The sequence below is a fragment of the Sinocyclocheilus grahami genome, unplaced genomic scaffold (assembly GCF_001515645.1).
Source record: "Sinocyclocheilus grahami isolate Dianchi unplaced genomic scaffold, SAMN03320097.WGS_v1.1 scaffold618.1, whole genome shotgun sequence".
NCBI classification, from domain to species: Eukaryota; Metazoa; Chordata; class Actinopteri; order Cypriniformes; family Cyprinidae; genus Sinocyclocheilus; species Sinocyclocheilus grahami.
Genome location: NW_015505797.1, coordinates 556,630 through 570,040, shown reverse-complemented (window position 1 = coordinate 570,040; position 13,411 = coordinate 556,630). Strand labels below are relative to the sequence as shown.

Genomic DNA, 13,411 nt, shown 5'->3' with positions numbered 1-13,411 from the left:
GCGTTCTGTGTCCTGTGCATTCTGTTTAAGCAGCGCTGTGTGTGTGTGTGTGTGTGTGTGTGTGTGTGTGTGTGTGTGTGTGTGTGTGTGTGTGTGTGTGCGTGTGTGCGTGTGTGGTGTGTGGTGTGTGTGTGTGTTTGGCTGCAGGTATGCAGACAGAGCCAAGCAGATAAAGTGTAACGCTGTCATTAACGAGGATCCGAACGCACGGCTCGTCAGGGAGCTGAAAGAAGAGGTCAACAGACTCAAAGAGCTCCTCCTGTCTCAGGGGCTCAGTAACCTCATCGCTGCCTCAGGTAATGTTCACATCAGTAACAGTCTCAGGAGCTCACAAGTGGACCGCGCTAAATTAGGGATAAACATATGTGTCTTGGGAGACTCGCCGCGTTCCTTTAAAGCAAAGTTGAAAACGGTCTTGATTGCATGTAGGAATATCTTTGGTGTGCCATGCAGTGACATGGGTTGATCTCATGAAAACATATTCAAACATAACCTATTCACCACAAAAGCGAAGGAAAAAAGTATGTTAAGCCTTTTTATAGCCTTTGAGATTTTTGCATAGACATAATTTTTCCTTCATGTTCAGTGGTGGATTCTCCTTACTTTATAATTGTAAAAAAAAATGTTTAATAGTTTATTATTATTATTTAAATAAGCATAAATAAACGGCTGTTGAGTTTAATAATATACAGTACTGTTAACATTTTTGGGGTCGGTACGTTTTTTATTTATTTATTGTTTTAATTCTACAGTATTATGCTCACCAAGGCATCATTGCATGTCTGTTAAAGGGATAATTCACCCAAAAATGAAAATTACCCCATGATTTACTCACCCTCAAGCCATCCTAGGTGTGTATGACTTAATTTTTGGGGTCGGTACGTTTTTTATTTTTATTTTTTTTAATTCTACAGTATTATGCTCACCAAGGCATCATTGCATGTCTGTTAAAGGGATCATTCACCCAAAAATGAAAAATAGCCCATGATTGACTCACCCTCAAGCCATCCTAGTTGTGTATGACTTTCTTCTTTCAGACGAATACAATCGGAGTTACATTAAAAAATGTCCTGGCTCTTCCAAGCTTTATAATGGCAGTGAATGGGTGTTTCTGTTCAACAGTCCAATAAAGTGCATCCATCCTCTGGGGGGTGAATTAAGGCCTCCTGTAGCGAATCAATGCGTTTGTGTAAGAAAAATATCCATATTTAAAACTTTATAAACCATAATCTCTAGCTTCCGTCGTACGCGCGCTAATTGATGCACTTTATTGGACTTCTTTTGGACTGTTGAACAGAAACACCCATTCGCTGCCATTATAAAGCTTGGAAGAGCCAGGACATTTTTTAATGTAACTCCGATTGTATTCGTCTGAAAGAAGAAAATCATATACACCTAGGATGGCTTGAGGGTGAGTAAATCATGGGCTAATTTTCATTTTTGGGTGAACTATCCCTTTAAAAGACATGCAATAAAAACAAAACTCCAGTGTGACCAATTACACTAACATTCACTTGATCAGTAACTGGCGCACTCATTTTCTCTCAGGGACTGAAACGGGCCGGCCGGCTTTGGGAGGAGCGTCAGGTGAGCTCCATCAGCCCTCGCTCTCATATGCACCGTCTACCTCTGATGCACCGATGGAGGGTGTGACGCCCACCAGTCCCACTGCGCACATCAGCAAAGAGGAGGCTGTGGAGAGACTCCAGGTGCTTTCACAACTTCAGCCAAATACCAGAACAGCAGTGTTGGAGAGCCTACTTTCATAATACAGTTCCTTAATATTAAAGGGAAAGTGCACCCAAAAATGAAAGTTCTGTCATCATTTACTCAACCTGTATGAATAGGTGCGTCCCAAATTGCATACTTATGCACTATTCTATGACGTTTTTTAGTATGAATAGTGCGAGTAGTGCGTTCACACTGTAAATACCAAAAAGAAAAAGTGCACTTTAAATACCCGGATGATGCACTTAAATAACTATTTAATAAAAATTAAGTGTAGAATGTTGGACACTTCATGCATTCAACTGTTGCAGCTTTAATTACATAGCGATGGGGGAGGGGCTATCAGACTCTAATTATGAATGACAAAATTATCTTATATAATTCATACACTACATGGTTGAGTACATAGTGCATAAGTGTATGAGTGCATGGTGTATAGAGAGTCATTTGGGATGCAGCTAATTTCTTTCAGCTTTTGAACACAAAAGAAGATATTTAAAAAATGTTGGTAACCAAACAGTTGACGGCAGCCATTGACTTCCATAGTATGGTAAAAAACACTATGGAAGTCATTGGCTGCCGTCAGTTGTTTGGTCTTCTTTTGTGTTCAGCAGAAGAAAGAAATTCATACAGGTTTGGAACAACTTGAGGGTGAGTAAATGATGACAGGATATTCACTTTTTTGGCGAACTAGCCCTTTAAAATAGGTAAAGGAGTTGCAATTTTAGAAGTTTTGCTAACTTCAAACTCTCTGTACGATGACTTTCAAAGGCATGTCAACGAACCCAATGTCAGCAAATCCAAATGCTGAGAGTGTTTCTAACTAATTAGGGTTATGTACACGGGCCATTCTACAGAATTGGTCCAAAATTAGAGTTAAAACGTCTTGGAAATAAAATGTTATGTATGCAAATTGTATAATATCCAAGGTACATGTTTCTAGTAATTGTGCAGGTAATTCTCATATTGTGTTTTCAGAATGTTTTGGAATATTTGTCCTCTCCCCAAATGTGTCACGACCGAAACACAGTAATAATAATTTAATTAGAAGGGTTATATTGACCTATTAAGATTTTGCTTACATCTACATTGTAAATATATATTTTTTGCTATTTTATAAAAAAAAATGTCCAGAGGTAAATCAATAACAATTACATTTTTAACAATATTTAAATTGTAATTTATGAGATTTGTTGTATTCTGAATCCAATCTTTCTTTGTAAAAGGCATAAAGTTGATCATACTGATTTCAAAGTTAAGGATGCATTAGTTTGAATATACATTGAACCAAAAACTATCATAACATCTTAGCTGATAATTCAGTATACTTTATTTTTGACAAAGCATCCCATGTTTCGGTAGCTGTGGAGAGACTCCAGGTGCTTTCACAACTTCAGCCAAATACCAGAACAGCAGTGTTGGAGAGCCTACTTTCATAATACAGTTCCTTAATATTAAAGGGAAAGTGCACCCAAAAATGAAAGTTCTGTCATCATTTACTCAACCTGTATGAATAGGTGCGTCCCAAATTGCATACTTATGCACTATTCTATGACGTTTTTTAGTATGAATAGTGCGAGTAGTGCGTTCACACTGTAAATACCAAAAAGAAAAAGTGCACTTTAAATACCCGGATGATGCACTTAAATAACTATTTAATAAAAATTAAGTGTAGAATGTTGGACACTTCATGCATTCAACTGTTGCAGCTTTAATTACATAGCGATGGGGGAGGGGCTATCAGACTCTAATTATGAATGACAAAATTATCTTATATAATTCATACACTACATGGTTGAGTACATAGTGCATAAGTGTATGAGTGCATGGTGTATAGAGAGTCATTTGGGATGCAGCTAATTTCTTTCAGCTTTTGAACACAAAAGAAGATATTTAAAAAATGTTGGTAACCAAACAGTTGACGGCAGCCATTGACTTCCATAGTATGGTAAAAAACACTATGGAAGTCATTGGCTGCTGTCAGTTGTTTGGTCTTCTTTTGTGTTCAGCAGAAGAAAGAAATTCATACAGGTTTGGAACAACTTGAGGGTGAGTAAATGATGACAGGATATTCACTTTTTTGGCGAACTAGCCCTTTAAAATAGGTAAAGGAGTTGCAATTTTAGAAGTTTTGCTAACTTCAAACTCTCTGTACGATGACTTTCAAAGGCATGTCAACGAACCCAATGTCAGCAAATCCAAATGCTGAGAGTGTTTCTAACTAATTAGGGTTATGTACACGGGCCATTCTACAGAATTGGTCCAAAATTAGAGTTAAAACGTCTTGGAAATAAAATGTTATGTATGCAAATTGTATAATATCCAAGGTACATGTTTCTAGTAATTGTGCAGGTAATTCTCATATTGTGTTTTCAGAATGTTTTGGAATATTTGTCCTCTCCCCAAATGTGTCACGACCGAAACACAGTAATAATAATTTAATTAGAAGGGTTATATTGACCTATTAAGATTTTGCTTACATCTACATTGTAAATATATATTTTTTGCTATTTTATAAAAAAAAATGTCCAGAGGTAAATCAATAACAATTACATTTTTAACAATATTTAAATTGTAATTTATGAGATTTGTTGTATTCTGAATCCAATCTTTCTTTGTAAAAGGCATAAAGTTGATCATACTGATTTCAAAGTTAAGGATGCATTAGTTTGAATATACATTGAACCAAAAACTATCATAACATCTTAGCTGATAATTCAGTATACTTTATTTTTGACAAAGCATCCCATGTTTCGGTAGTGACTGCACACTTTCAGTAGCGACAGTAATGCTTTGCTAGCGACTAATATACTAAAACATACAAAAAAACTGCATAACTGAACAAAAATTGTGCTTATTTCCCCCAAATATGAAGATTATGAGTTCTCTTTGGTCACTACCGAAACATGTCTTCATTGATAACACCCCACAAAAAACAAAGATGTCACTACCGAAACTCCACCAAATGTTGTATTTTTAAAAACAACAATGGAAGACAAAATACAAAAATTATTTCAATATAATTTTGAAGATAAGTTGAGATTTAGGGGTTAGGGTTCGGGACAGGCACCTCCCAATTGAAAGTACCCAATAAATACTCATTTTATATATATATTAAGCTTACTAATATTTTAAATATTATTGTGGGTTTCAATAGAGAGTAGAAGGATCTTAGTAAACATGGTTGTGGGACCGCAGTTTGCACCAATTCTGTAGAATGGCCCATACATGTTTCGTATGTAAAATAGAGTATAAACAGAGGAAATATGTCTGTCTGGCATTGTCTTACTGTGTTTCTAACAGGAAACAGAGAAGATGATTGCAGAGCTGAATGAAACATGGGAGGAGAAGCTCAGGAAAACCGAATCAATACGACAAGAGAGGTGAGAACTGGCACACCCCGACGAAGTGTTCAAAATGTGTGAACAGTTATAACACAGACTGTTGTAATGGACTGAATTAGGATGTCATTTAAGGAATAACTTTGCTATGCTAAGACACGGACAGAGCAAACCGACCTAGATATCTGGGCTGAAAAGTTGTGTTTTACTACAGTCTACGTCTAACCTGCGTCTGTGTGAGAGAACGATAGCTCTCCACACCAGCAGGTGGCAGTAGTCAGTAGACATTCAAAAGGGAATCTGAAAGAGTTGGGATGTGGATATACTAAAGTGTAAACGAAGCTGCGCTTGCTTACCATTTTCTCGCTCGCTCGATTATGTGGTTTGCTTGCGTTTGTCACTTGCATTTTTACATATTGTGGATTAAATAGTGTCAACAGTGCGGAACACACTGCAAAAATTATGAAATTATACTTTTACCATTAAATATTGTAGTGTAATTGATACACTACCAGTCAGAAGTTTTTTAACAGTTTAATGTTTTTTAAAGAATTATCTTCTGTTCACCAAGACTGCATTTATTTGATTCAAAATACAGCAAACGCAGTAATATTGTGAAATATTATTACTATTTAAAATAGCTGTTTTCTATGTGAATATCTATTAAACTGTAATTTATTTCTGTGATGCGCAGCTGTATTTTCAGCATCATTCCTCCAGTCTTCAGTGTCACATGATCTTCAGAAATCAGTATAATATGCTGATCTGCTGCTCGAGAAACATTTCTGATTATTATTATGTTGAAAAGAACTTTTTCAGGTTTTTTTGATGGATAGAAAGTTCAGAAGAACAGCATTTATCTGAAATAGAAATCTGTCTTTATCATCACTTTTGATCAATTTAAAGCAATTTCCCTCCCAAAAAAAAAAAAAAAAATATATATATATATATTTATATGCCATATATATATATATATATTTATATAGTTTTTCTGGTTACTTTCTTTAGATTAGGGAACACTATTCCCTATTAACTGGTTGCTTATCAGCGTGCATATTACTAGCATATTGTCTGTTTATAAATCACACATTAATGTCTTACTATGACTATATTCTAGATTCCTTAACCCTACCACATACCTAAACATAACTACTACAACAACTACTTTCCTTACTATCAATAAGCAACAAATTAGGAGTTTATTGAGGGAAAACTCTTAATTAATGGTGAATATGTGTTCCCTAATGTAAAGTGTTACCGTTTTTATCAATATTTGTGAATCAGTTTTTTATTTATTTATTTTCCATTTTAAGTTTATTTAAAGTTTAGCCATTTTGTTGTGTTTTTGTTATTTTTAGTAGTTTTTTTGTTTTTCCTATATGTTTATATAGTTTTTATTCATTTTTATTTCAGTTTTAGTTATTTTAGCACATTAAGTTAAACACAAGTTAAACTAAATTAAAATTAGAAAGCAACTAGCATAACAAGTTTTGGTAACACTTTGCAATAAGGTTCCATTAGTTCATGTTAGTTAATGTATTAACTAACATGAATGAACAATGAGCAATAAAAGGAATAACTTTGCTATGCTAAGACACGGACAGAGCAAACCGACCTAGATATCTGGGCTGAAAAGTTGTGTTTTACTACAGTCTACGTCTAACCTGCGTCTGTGAGAGAACGATAGCTCTCCACACCAGCAGGTGGCAGTAGTCAGACATTCAAAAGGGAATCTGAAAGAGTTGGGATGTGGATATACTAAAGTGTAAACGAAGCTGCGCTTGCTTACCATTTTCTCGCTCGCTCGATTATGTGGTTTGCTTGCGTTTGTCACTTGCATTTTTACATATTGTGGATTAAATAGTGTCAACAGTGCGGAACACACTGCAAAAATTATGAAATTATACTTTTACCATTAAATATTGTAGTGTAATTGATACACTACCAGTCAGAAGTTTTTTAACAGTTTAATGTTTTTTAAAGAATTATCTTCTGTTCACCAAGACTGCATTTATTTGATTCAAAATACAGCAAACGCAGTAATATTGTGAAATATTATTACTATTTAAAATATCTGTTTTCTATGTGAATATCTATTAAACTGTAATTTATTTCTGTGATGCGCAGCTGTATTTTCAGCATCATTCCTCCAGTCTTCAGTGTCACATGATCTTCAGAAATCAGTATAATATGCTGATCTGCTGCTCGAGAAACATTTCTGATTATTATTATGTTGAAAAGAACTTTTTCAGGTTTTTTTGATGGATAGAAAGTTCAGAAGAACAGCATTTATCTGAAATAGAAATCTGTCTTTATCATCACTTTTGATCAATTTAAAGCAATTTCCCTCCCAAAAAAAAAAAAAAAAATATATATATATATATATATATAAATTACACTACACTGAATGGTATAGTGTTTAATGTTACAAAAGCTTTTTATTTCAGATAAATGCTGATCTTTGGATCTTTATATTCATCAAAGAATCCTGAAAAAATTTACTCAACTGTTTTAAATATTAATAATGATAATAAATGTTTTTTTGAGCAGTAAATCAGCATATTATACTGATTTCTGAAGATCATGTGACGCTGAAGACTGGAGTAATGATGCTGAAAATCACAGAAATAAATTATATTTTAAAATATAATCAAATAGAAAACAGGTATTTTAAATAGTAAAAATATTTCACAATATTACTGATTTTGCTGTATTTTGGATCAAATAAATGCAAGCTTGGTGAGCAGAAGAGACTGATTTAATAAACATTAAAAGTTCAAAAACTTTTGACTGGTAGTGTGTGTTGCATTAAAATTTATATTTTAAATTAGTCTAAATAATTTACTAAATAATTTGAAAATCAATATGAAAAATAAACTTGTAAAATATATTAGATTTAAGAATATACATATATTTTATAAAATAATAATAAATGCATTTCTCCTTCAGATAGCAACTTGTTGATTCTGTAACACTAGTATGATATCGTATAGTATTTCTCAGAAATGAAGAAGTAGAACACTGTAGTTGTTAATATATTAGACAAAACTGTTAAAGTAAGTAAGGACAGAGATTAAGTGCTTCTTTGCTTCTGCGCTCAGGTGTTCTCAGCGCTGTCAAAATAAAAGTCTGACACTTATCGGCCAATGCAATGAATTACAAAGATGCTGAATATTAGCCAATATAGACCAATTTGGAGTAGACGTCGACACTGTGGTGGCAGAAAAACACTGGGAACAAGTGGAGGCAAAGGGTAAAAATGTATTGTTGTGCCTTTGGATGTCAGAATCAGAATGCAAATAATTTGTATATAACACTATCATCAAAGACAGCATTTGAAGCTAAACGCTGACATTTTAAACGGACGGACTACGGATGAAAGCTGCTATGATTCACCTACTATTAAAGCATCATAATCATAAGCTTCATAATATTCACATATGCAGTCCATAGGGGACATATTATATTAGCCCTACAGTTACAGCATGAAATAGCCTACTATTTAAACCTATAACGTTTAACTATTTTATCTCACAATTCAGATTTTTGTTGTTGTTGTTGTTGTTTCTCGCAAAAGCAAGTTTATATCTCCTAGTTCGGACTTCATGACTCGGTTTAACTCAAGTTTGTCGATTCTGAGAGAAAGTGTGTGATTATAAACTGAGCCGAGGGGAAAAGAGAGAATGACGAGTTGATTTTTCTTATCAGAATTGTGAAATATAATCTCGGGGTTGCGAGAAAAAAGTCAGAATTTTGAAATATAAACTCGAAATTACCTTTTTTTCCGTGGCTTCCGTAGACTGCTACTTTAAAACTGTTGTTTTCTGCCACCAGATAGGCTCCGCCCATAAAAATGTCATCACTTGTCACCAAATCGGTCCATATTTCACCCATGGCAATATATTTGTCAATCACTAGTCACTGAGTATTTGCTTGACAAAGCGCATGCTGCTTAAGTGATGAAATGAATGCTTTTGTCGCTGCTTTCTCATTTTAGTCATTAAATTAGTGAGCGTGATTATGGACAATAGTCATTGCATTTGCTGTGGGGTCACAGTCACAGCCACGTCATGCCCCACAAACCATCTCTGATATTTTCTAACAATACAGAAAAGTGCATTTCCAGTTGATCGACAGGAGATCTCAGCAGTGACTCCCTCCCTCCCTCCAGATTGTTTTAGACTATTATATCAGGGTTAACCAACTAATCGCTTGTTGGATGACTAGTCAACAGTCCTTGCCCGTGTGTGCTTTACGAGTCCTTTCAGTGACCTGTCCTTGGCTGGAATGATCTGCAATGTGGGCCAGGCTTTATGCTGATGGCTCTGTGAGACTAACACAAGTGTCAGCGTCTCTGTCTGTGTGTGACACATTAGGGAGGCGCTGCTGGCTGAGATGGGTGTGTCTGTGAAAGAGGATGGAGGAACAGTGGGTGTCTTCTCGCCCAAAAGAGTGAGTCAACTCATATTTAATTGTATAGTGCGGATCACAATGCATGTTGTCAAAGCAGCTTTAGAGGAAGTGAAGGTGCGGTCGTGCTTACTGTTGTCGTATGTTCACATCATTTCAGTAGGAATTCGCACGATTGAGAATTTCACATGAGGCTGAAAGATTTCCATCAGATTTAAGTTTGAAGGTTTGACTCACTGAGCAACAGGAAGCTGCTTGGTTTAAAAGGATCTTCTGTGTCAGCTGTGCTTAATGTATCAGTGTTGACAACACATAATCAACCTTTTTTGCCCATTAAATTTTCCTAATCATAAGCTTCATAATATTCACATATGCAGTCCATAGGGGACATATTATATTAGCCCTACAGTTACAGCATGAAATAGCCTACTATTTAAACCTATAACGTTTAACTATTTTATCTCACAATTCAGATTTTTGTTGTTGTTGTTGTTGTTTCTCGCAAAAGCAAGTTTATATCTCCTAGTTCGGACTTCATGACTCGGTTTAACTCAAGTTTGTCGATTCTGAGAGAAAGTGTGTGATTATAAACTGAGCCGAGGGGAAAAGAGAGAATGACGAGTTGATTTTTCTTATCAGAATTGTGAAATATAATCTCGGGGTTGCGAGAAAAAAGTCAGAATTTTGAAATATAAACTCGAAATTACCTTTTTTTCCGTGGCTTCCGTAGACTGCTACTTTAAAACTGTTGTTTTCTGCCACCAGATAGGCTCCGCCCATAAAAATGTCATCACTTGTCACCAAATCGGTCCATATTTCACCCATGGCAATATATTTGTCAATCACTAGTCACTGAGTATTTGCTTGACAAAGCGCATGCTGCTTAAGTGATGAAATGAATGCTTTTGTCGCTGCTTTCTCATTTTAGTCATTAAATTAGTGAGCGTGATTATGGACAATAGTCATTGCATTTGCTGTGGGGTCACAGTCACAGCCACGTCATGCCCCACAAACCATCTCTGATATTTTCTAACAATACAGAAAAGTGCATTTCCAGTTGATCGACAGGAGATCTCAGCAGTGACTCCCTCCCTCCCTCCAGATTGTTTTAGACTATTATATCAGGGTTAACCAACTAATCGCTTGTTGGATGACTAGTCAACAGTCCTTGCCCGTGTGTGCTTTACGAGGCGTTTCAGTGACCTGTCCTTGGCTGGAATGATCTGCAATGTGGGCCAGGCTTTATGCTGATGGCTCTGTGAGACTAACACAAGTGTCAGCGTCTCTGTCTGTGTGTGACACATTAGGGAGGCGCTGCTGGCTGAGATGGGTGTGTCTGTGAAAGAGGATGGAGGAACAGTGGGTGTCTTCTCGCCCAAAAGAGTGAGTCAACTCATATTTAATTGTATAGTGCGGATCACAATGCATGTTGTCAAAGCAGCTTTAGAGGAAGTGAAGGTGCGGTCGTGCTTACTGTTGTCGTATGTTCACATCATTTCAGTAGGAATTCGCACGATTGAGAATTTCACATGAGGCTGAAAGATTTCCATCAGATTTAAGTTTGAAGGTTTGACTCACTGAGCAACAGGAAGCTGCTTGGTTTAAAAGGATCTTCTGTGTCAGCTGTGCTTAATGTATCAGTGTTGACAACACATAATCAACCTTTTTTGCCCATTAAATTTTCCTAAAGTGACCACACCTTATGATTTCTACACATAGCGGCGCTTTCACACAGAATGCGTTTTTCGTTCCACTGTGCTACTTTTCCATTGTTTTCTTATGTGAATGTGCAAGATTGTTGTGTTGGACCATTGCATTCGTGTCTTTTGCAGCATCTCGTGCATGACGAGTCTTCTCAAACGTCTCTAGACCTTGCATTTTTTCCCCATTCCACTGCCCACGTCTCTCATTTTTCAAAGCAAAAAAACATTCTGTGTGAATAGCCCCATGCTCACTATCCTAGCTCTTAATGAGCCCGATTAGGTCCAAAATGCATGAGTTTAAGCATGAGTTTTTTTCCTCAGACGCCCCACCTGGTGAATCTGAACGAGGATCCTCTGATGTCAGAGTGTCTGATCTATTACATTAAAGATGGAGTCACCAGGTGAGCAGTGAGTTTCTGAAGGAGTGGTCAGTTTCTGTAGACGTACTGCACTGTGTCTCACAGCTCGCTGTGTGTGTGTGTGTGTGTGTGTCTCACGGCTGTGTGTGTGTGTGTGTGTGTGCGTGTGCGTTGCAGGGTTGGTCAGGAGGATGTGGATATTCGTCTTAGCGGTCAGTTTATAAAGGAGCTGCATTGCGTCTTCTGCAGTGAAGTCAATGAGAATAACGAGGGTGAGAGTGATCACATGACATTCGCTGCATTCACTGTTTCACACAAATGTAAAGGCAACGTTACAAAAGATTTCTGTGCTTTTGAGTAGCATCAAATAATCCTGAAAACAATGCATCACGGTTTCCACAAAAATATGAAGCAGCTCAACTGTGTTCAACATTGATAATAATCAGAAATGTTTCTCGAGCAGCAGATCAGCATATTATACTGATTTCTGAAGATCATGTGACACTGAAGACTGGAGGAATGATGCTGAACATACAGCTGCGCATCACATTTTAACTGATATTCACATAGAAAACAGCTATTTTAAATTATAATAATACTTCACAGTATTACTGTATTTACTGTATTTTTGATCAAATAAATGCAGCTTCGGTCAGCATATAAGAGAGTTATTTCAAAAATATTAAATAGAAATCTTACTGACACCAAACTTCAACCAAAGTTTATGTGTCAAAAATCATATAATTGATCAAAAATCATATGTAGACCTGTATTTTGCTATGATTTTCTGGACATGAGAATGACAAAGCACTTATTTATGTTCATATAATCATTATAATCACAAAACCAAATATCTCTCTGTCTCTGTGTGTGTGTGTGTGTGTGTGTGTGTGTGTGCCAAAATGCATGAGTTTAAGCATGAGTTTTTTTCCTCAGACGCCCCACCTGGTGAATCTGAACGAGGATCCTCTGATGTCAGAGTGTCTGATCTATTACATTAAAGATGGAGTCACCAGGTGAGCAGTGAGTTTCTGAAGGAGTGGTCAGTTTCTGTAGACGTACTGCACTGTGTCTCACAGCTCGCTGTGTGTGTGTGTGTGTGTGTGTCTCACGGCTGTGTGTGTGTGTGTGTGTGCGTGTGCGTTGCAGGGTTGGTCAGGAGGATGTGGATATTCGTCTTAGCGGTCAGTTTATAAAGGAGCTGCATTGCGTCTTCTGCAGTGAAGTCAATGAGAATAACGAGGGTGAGAGTGATCACATGACATTCGCTGCATTCACTGTTTCACACAAATGTAAAGGCAACGTTACAAAAGATTTCTGTGCTTTTGAGTAGCATCAAATAATCCTGAAAACAATGCATCACGGTTTCCACAAAAATATGAAGCAGCTCAACTGTGTTCAACATAATAATAATCAGAAATGTTTCTCGAGCAGCAAATCAGCATATTATACTGATTTCTGAAGATCATGTGACACTGAAGACTGGAGGAATGATGCTGAAAATACAGCTGCGCATCACATTTTAACTGATATTCACATAGAAAACAGCTATTTTAAATTATAATAATACTTCACAATATTACTGTATTTACTGTATTTTTGATCAAATAAATGCAGCTTCGGTCAGCATATAAGTTAGTTATTTCAAAAACATTAAATAGAAATCTTACTGACACCAAACTTCAACCAAAGTTTATGTGTCAAAAATCATATAATCGATCAAAAATCATATGTAGACCTGTATTTTGCTATGATTTTCTGGACATGAGAATGACAAAACACTTATTTATGTTCATATAATCATTATAATCACAAAACCAAATATCTCTCTGTCTCTCTGTGTGTGTGTGTGTGTGTGTGTGTGTGTGTG

The 13,411-nt window shown here is 36.2% G+C and overlaps 1 protein-coding gene across 1 annotated transcript in view; it reads left to right on the top strand.

Annotated features, from left to right (window-relative positions):
- The window catches only part of LOC107557755 (kinesin-like protein KIF1C), a 37,690-nt gene that overhangs the window by 8,494 nt on the left and 15,785 nt on the right, over positions 1–13,411 (top strand). Inside the window, exons 9-13 of the mRNA XM_016241280.1 lie at positions 148–296; positions 1,549–1,709; positions 5,032–5,111; positions 9,446–9,521; positions 11,504–11,583. Coding sequence (XP_016096766.1) covers positions 148–296; positions 1,549–1,709; positions 5,032–5,111; positions 9,446–9,521; positions 11,504–11,583 — 546 coding nt within the window. The remainder of the gene's footprint in view (positions 1–147; positions 297–1,548; positions 1,710–5,031; positions 5,112–9,445; positions 9,522–11,503; positions 11,584–13,411) is intronic.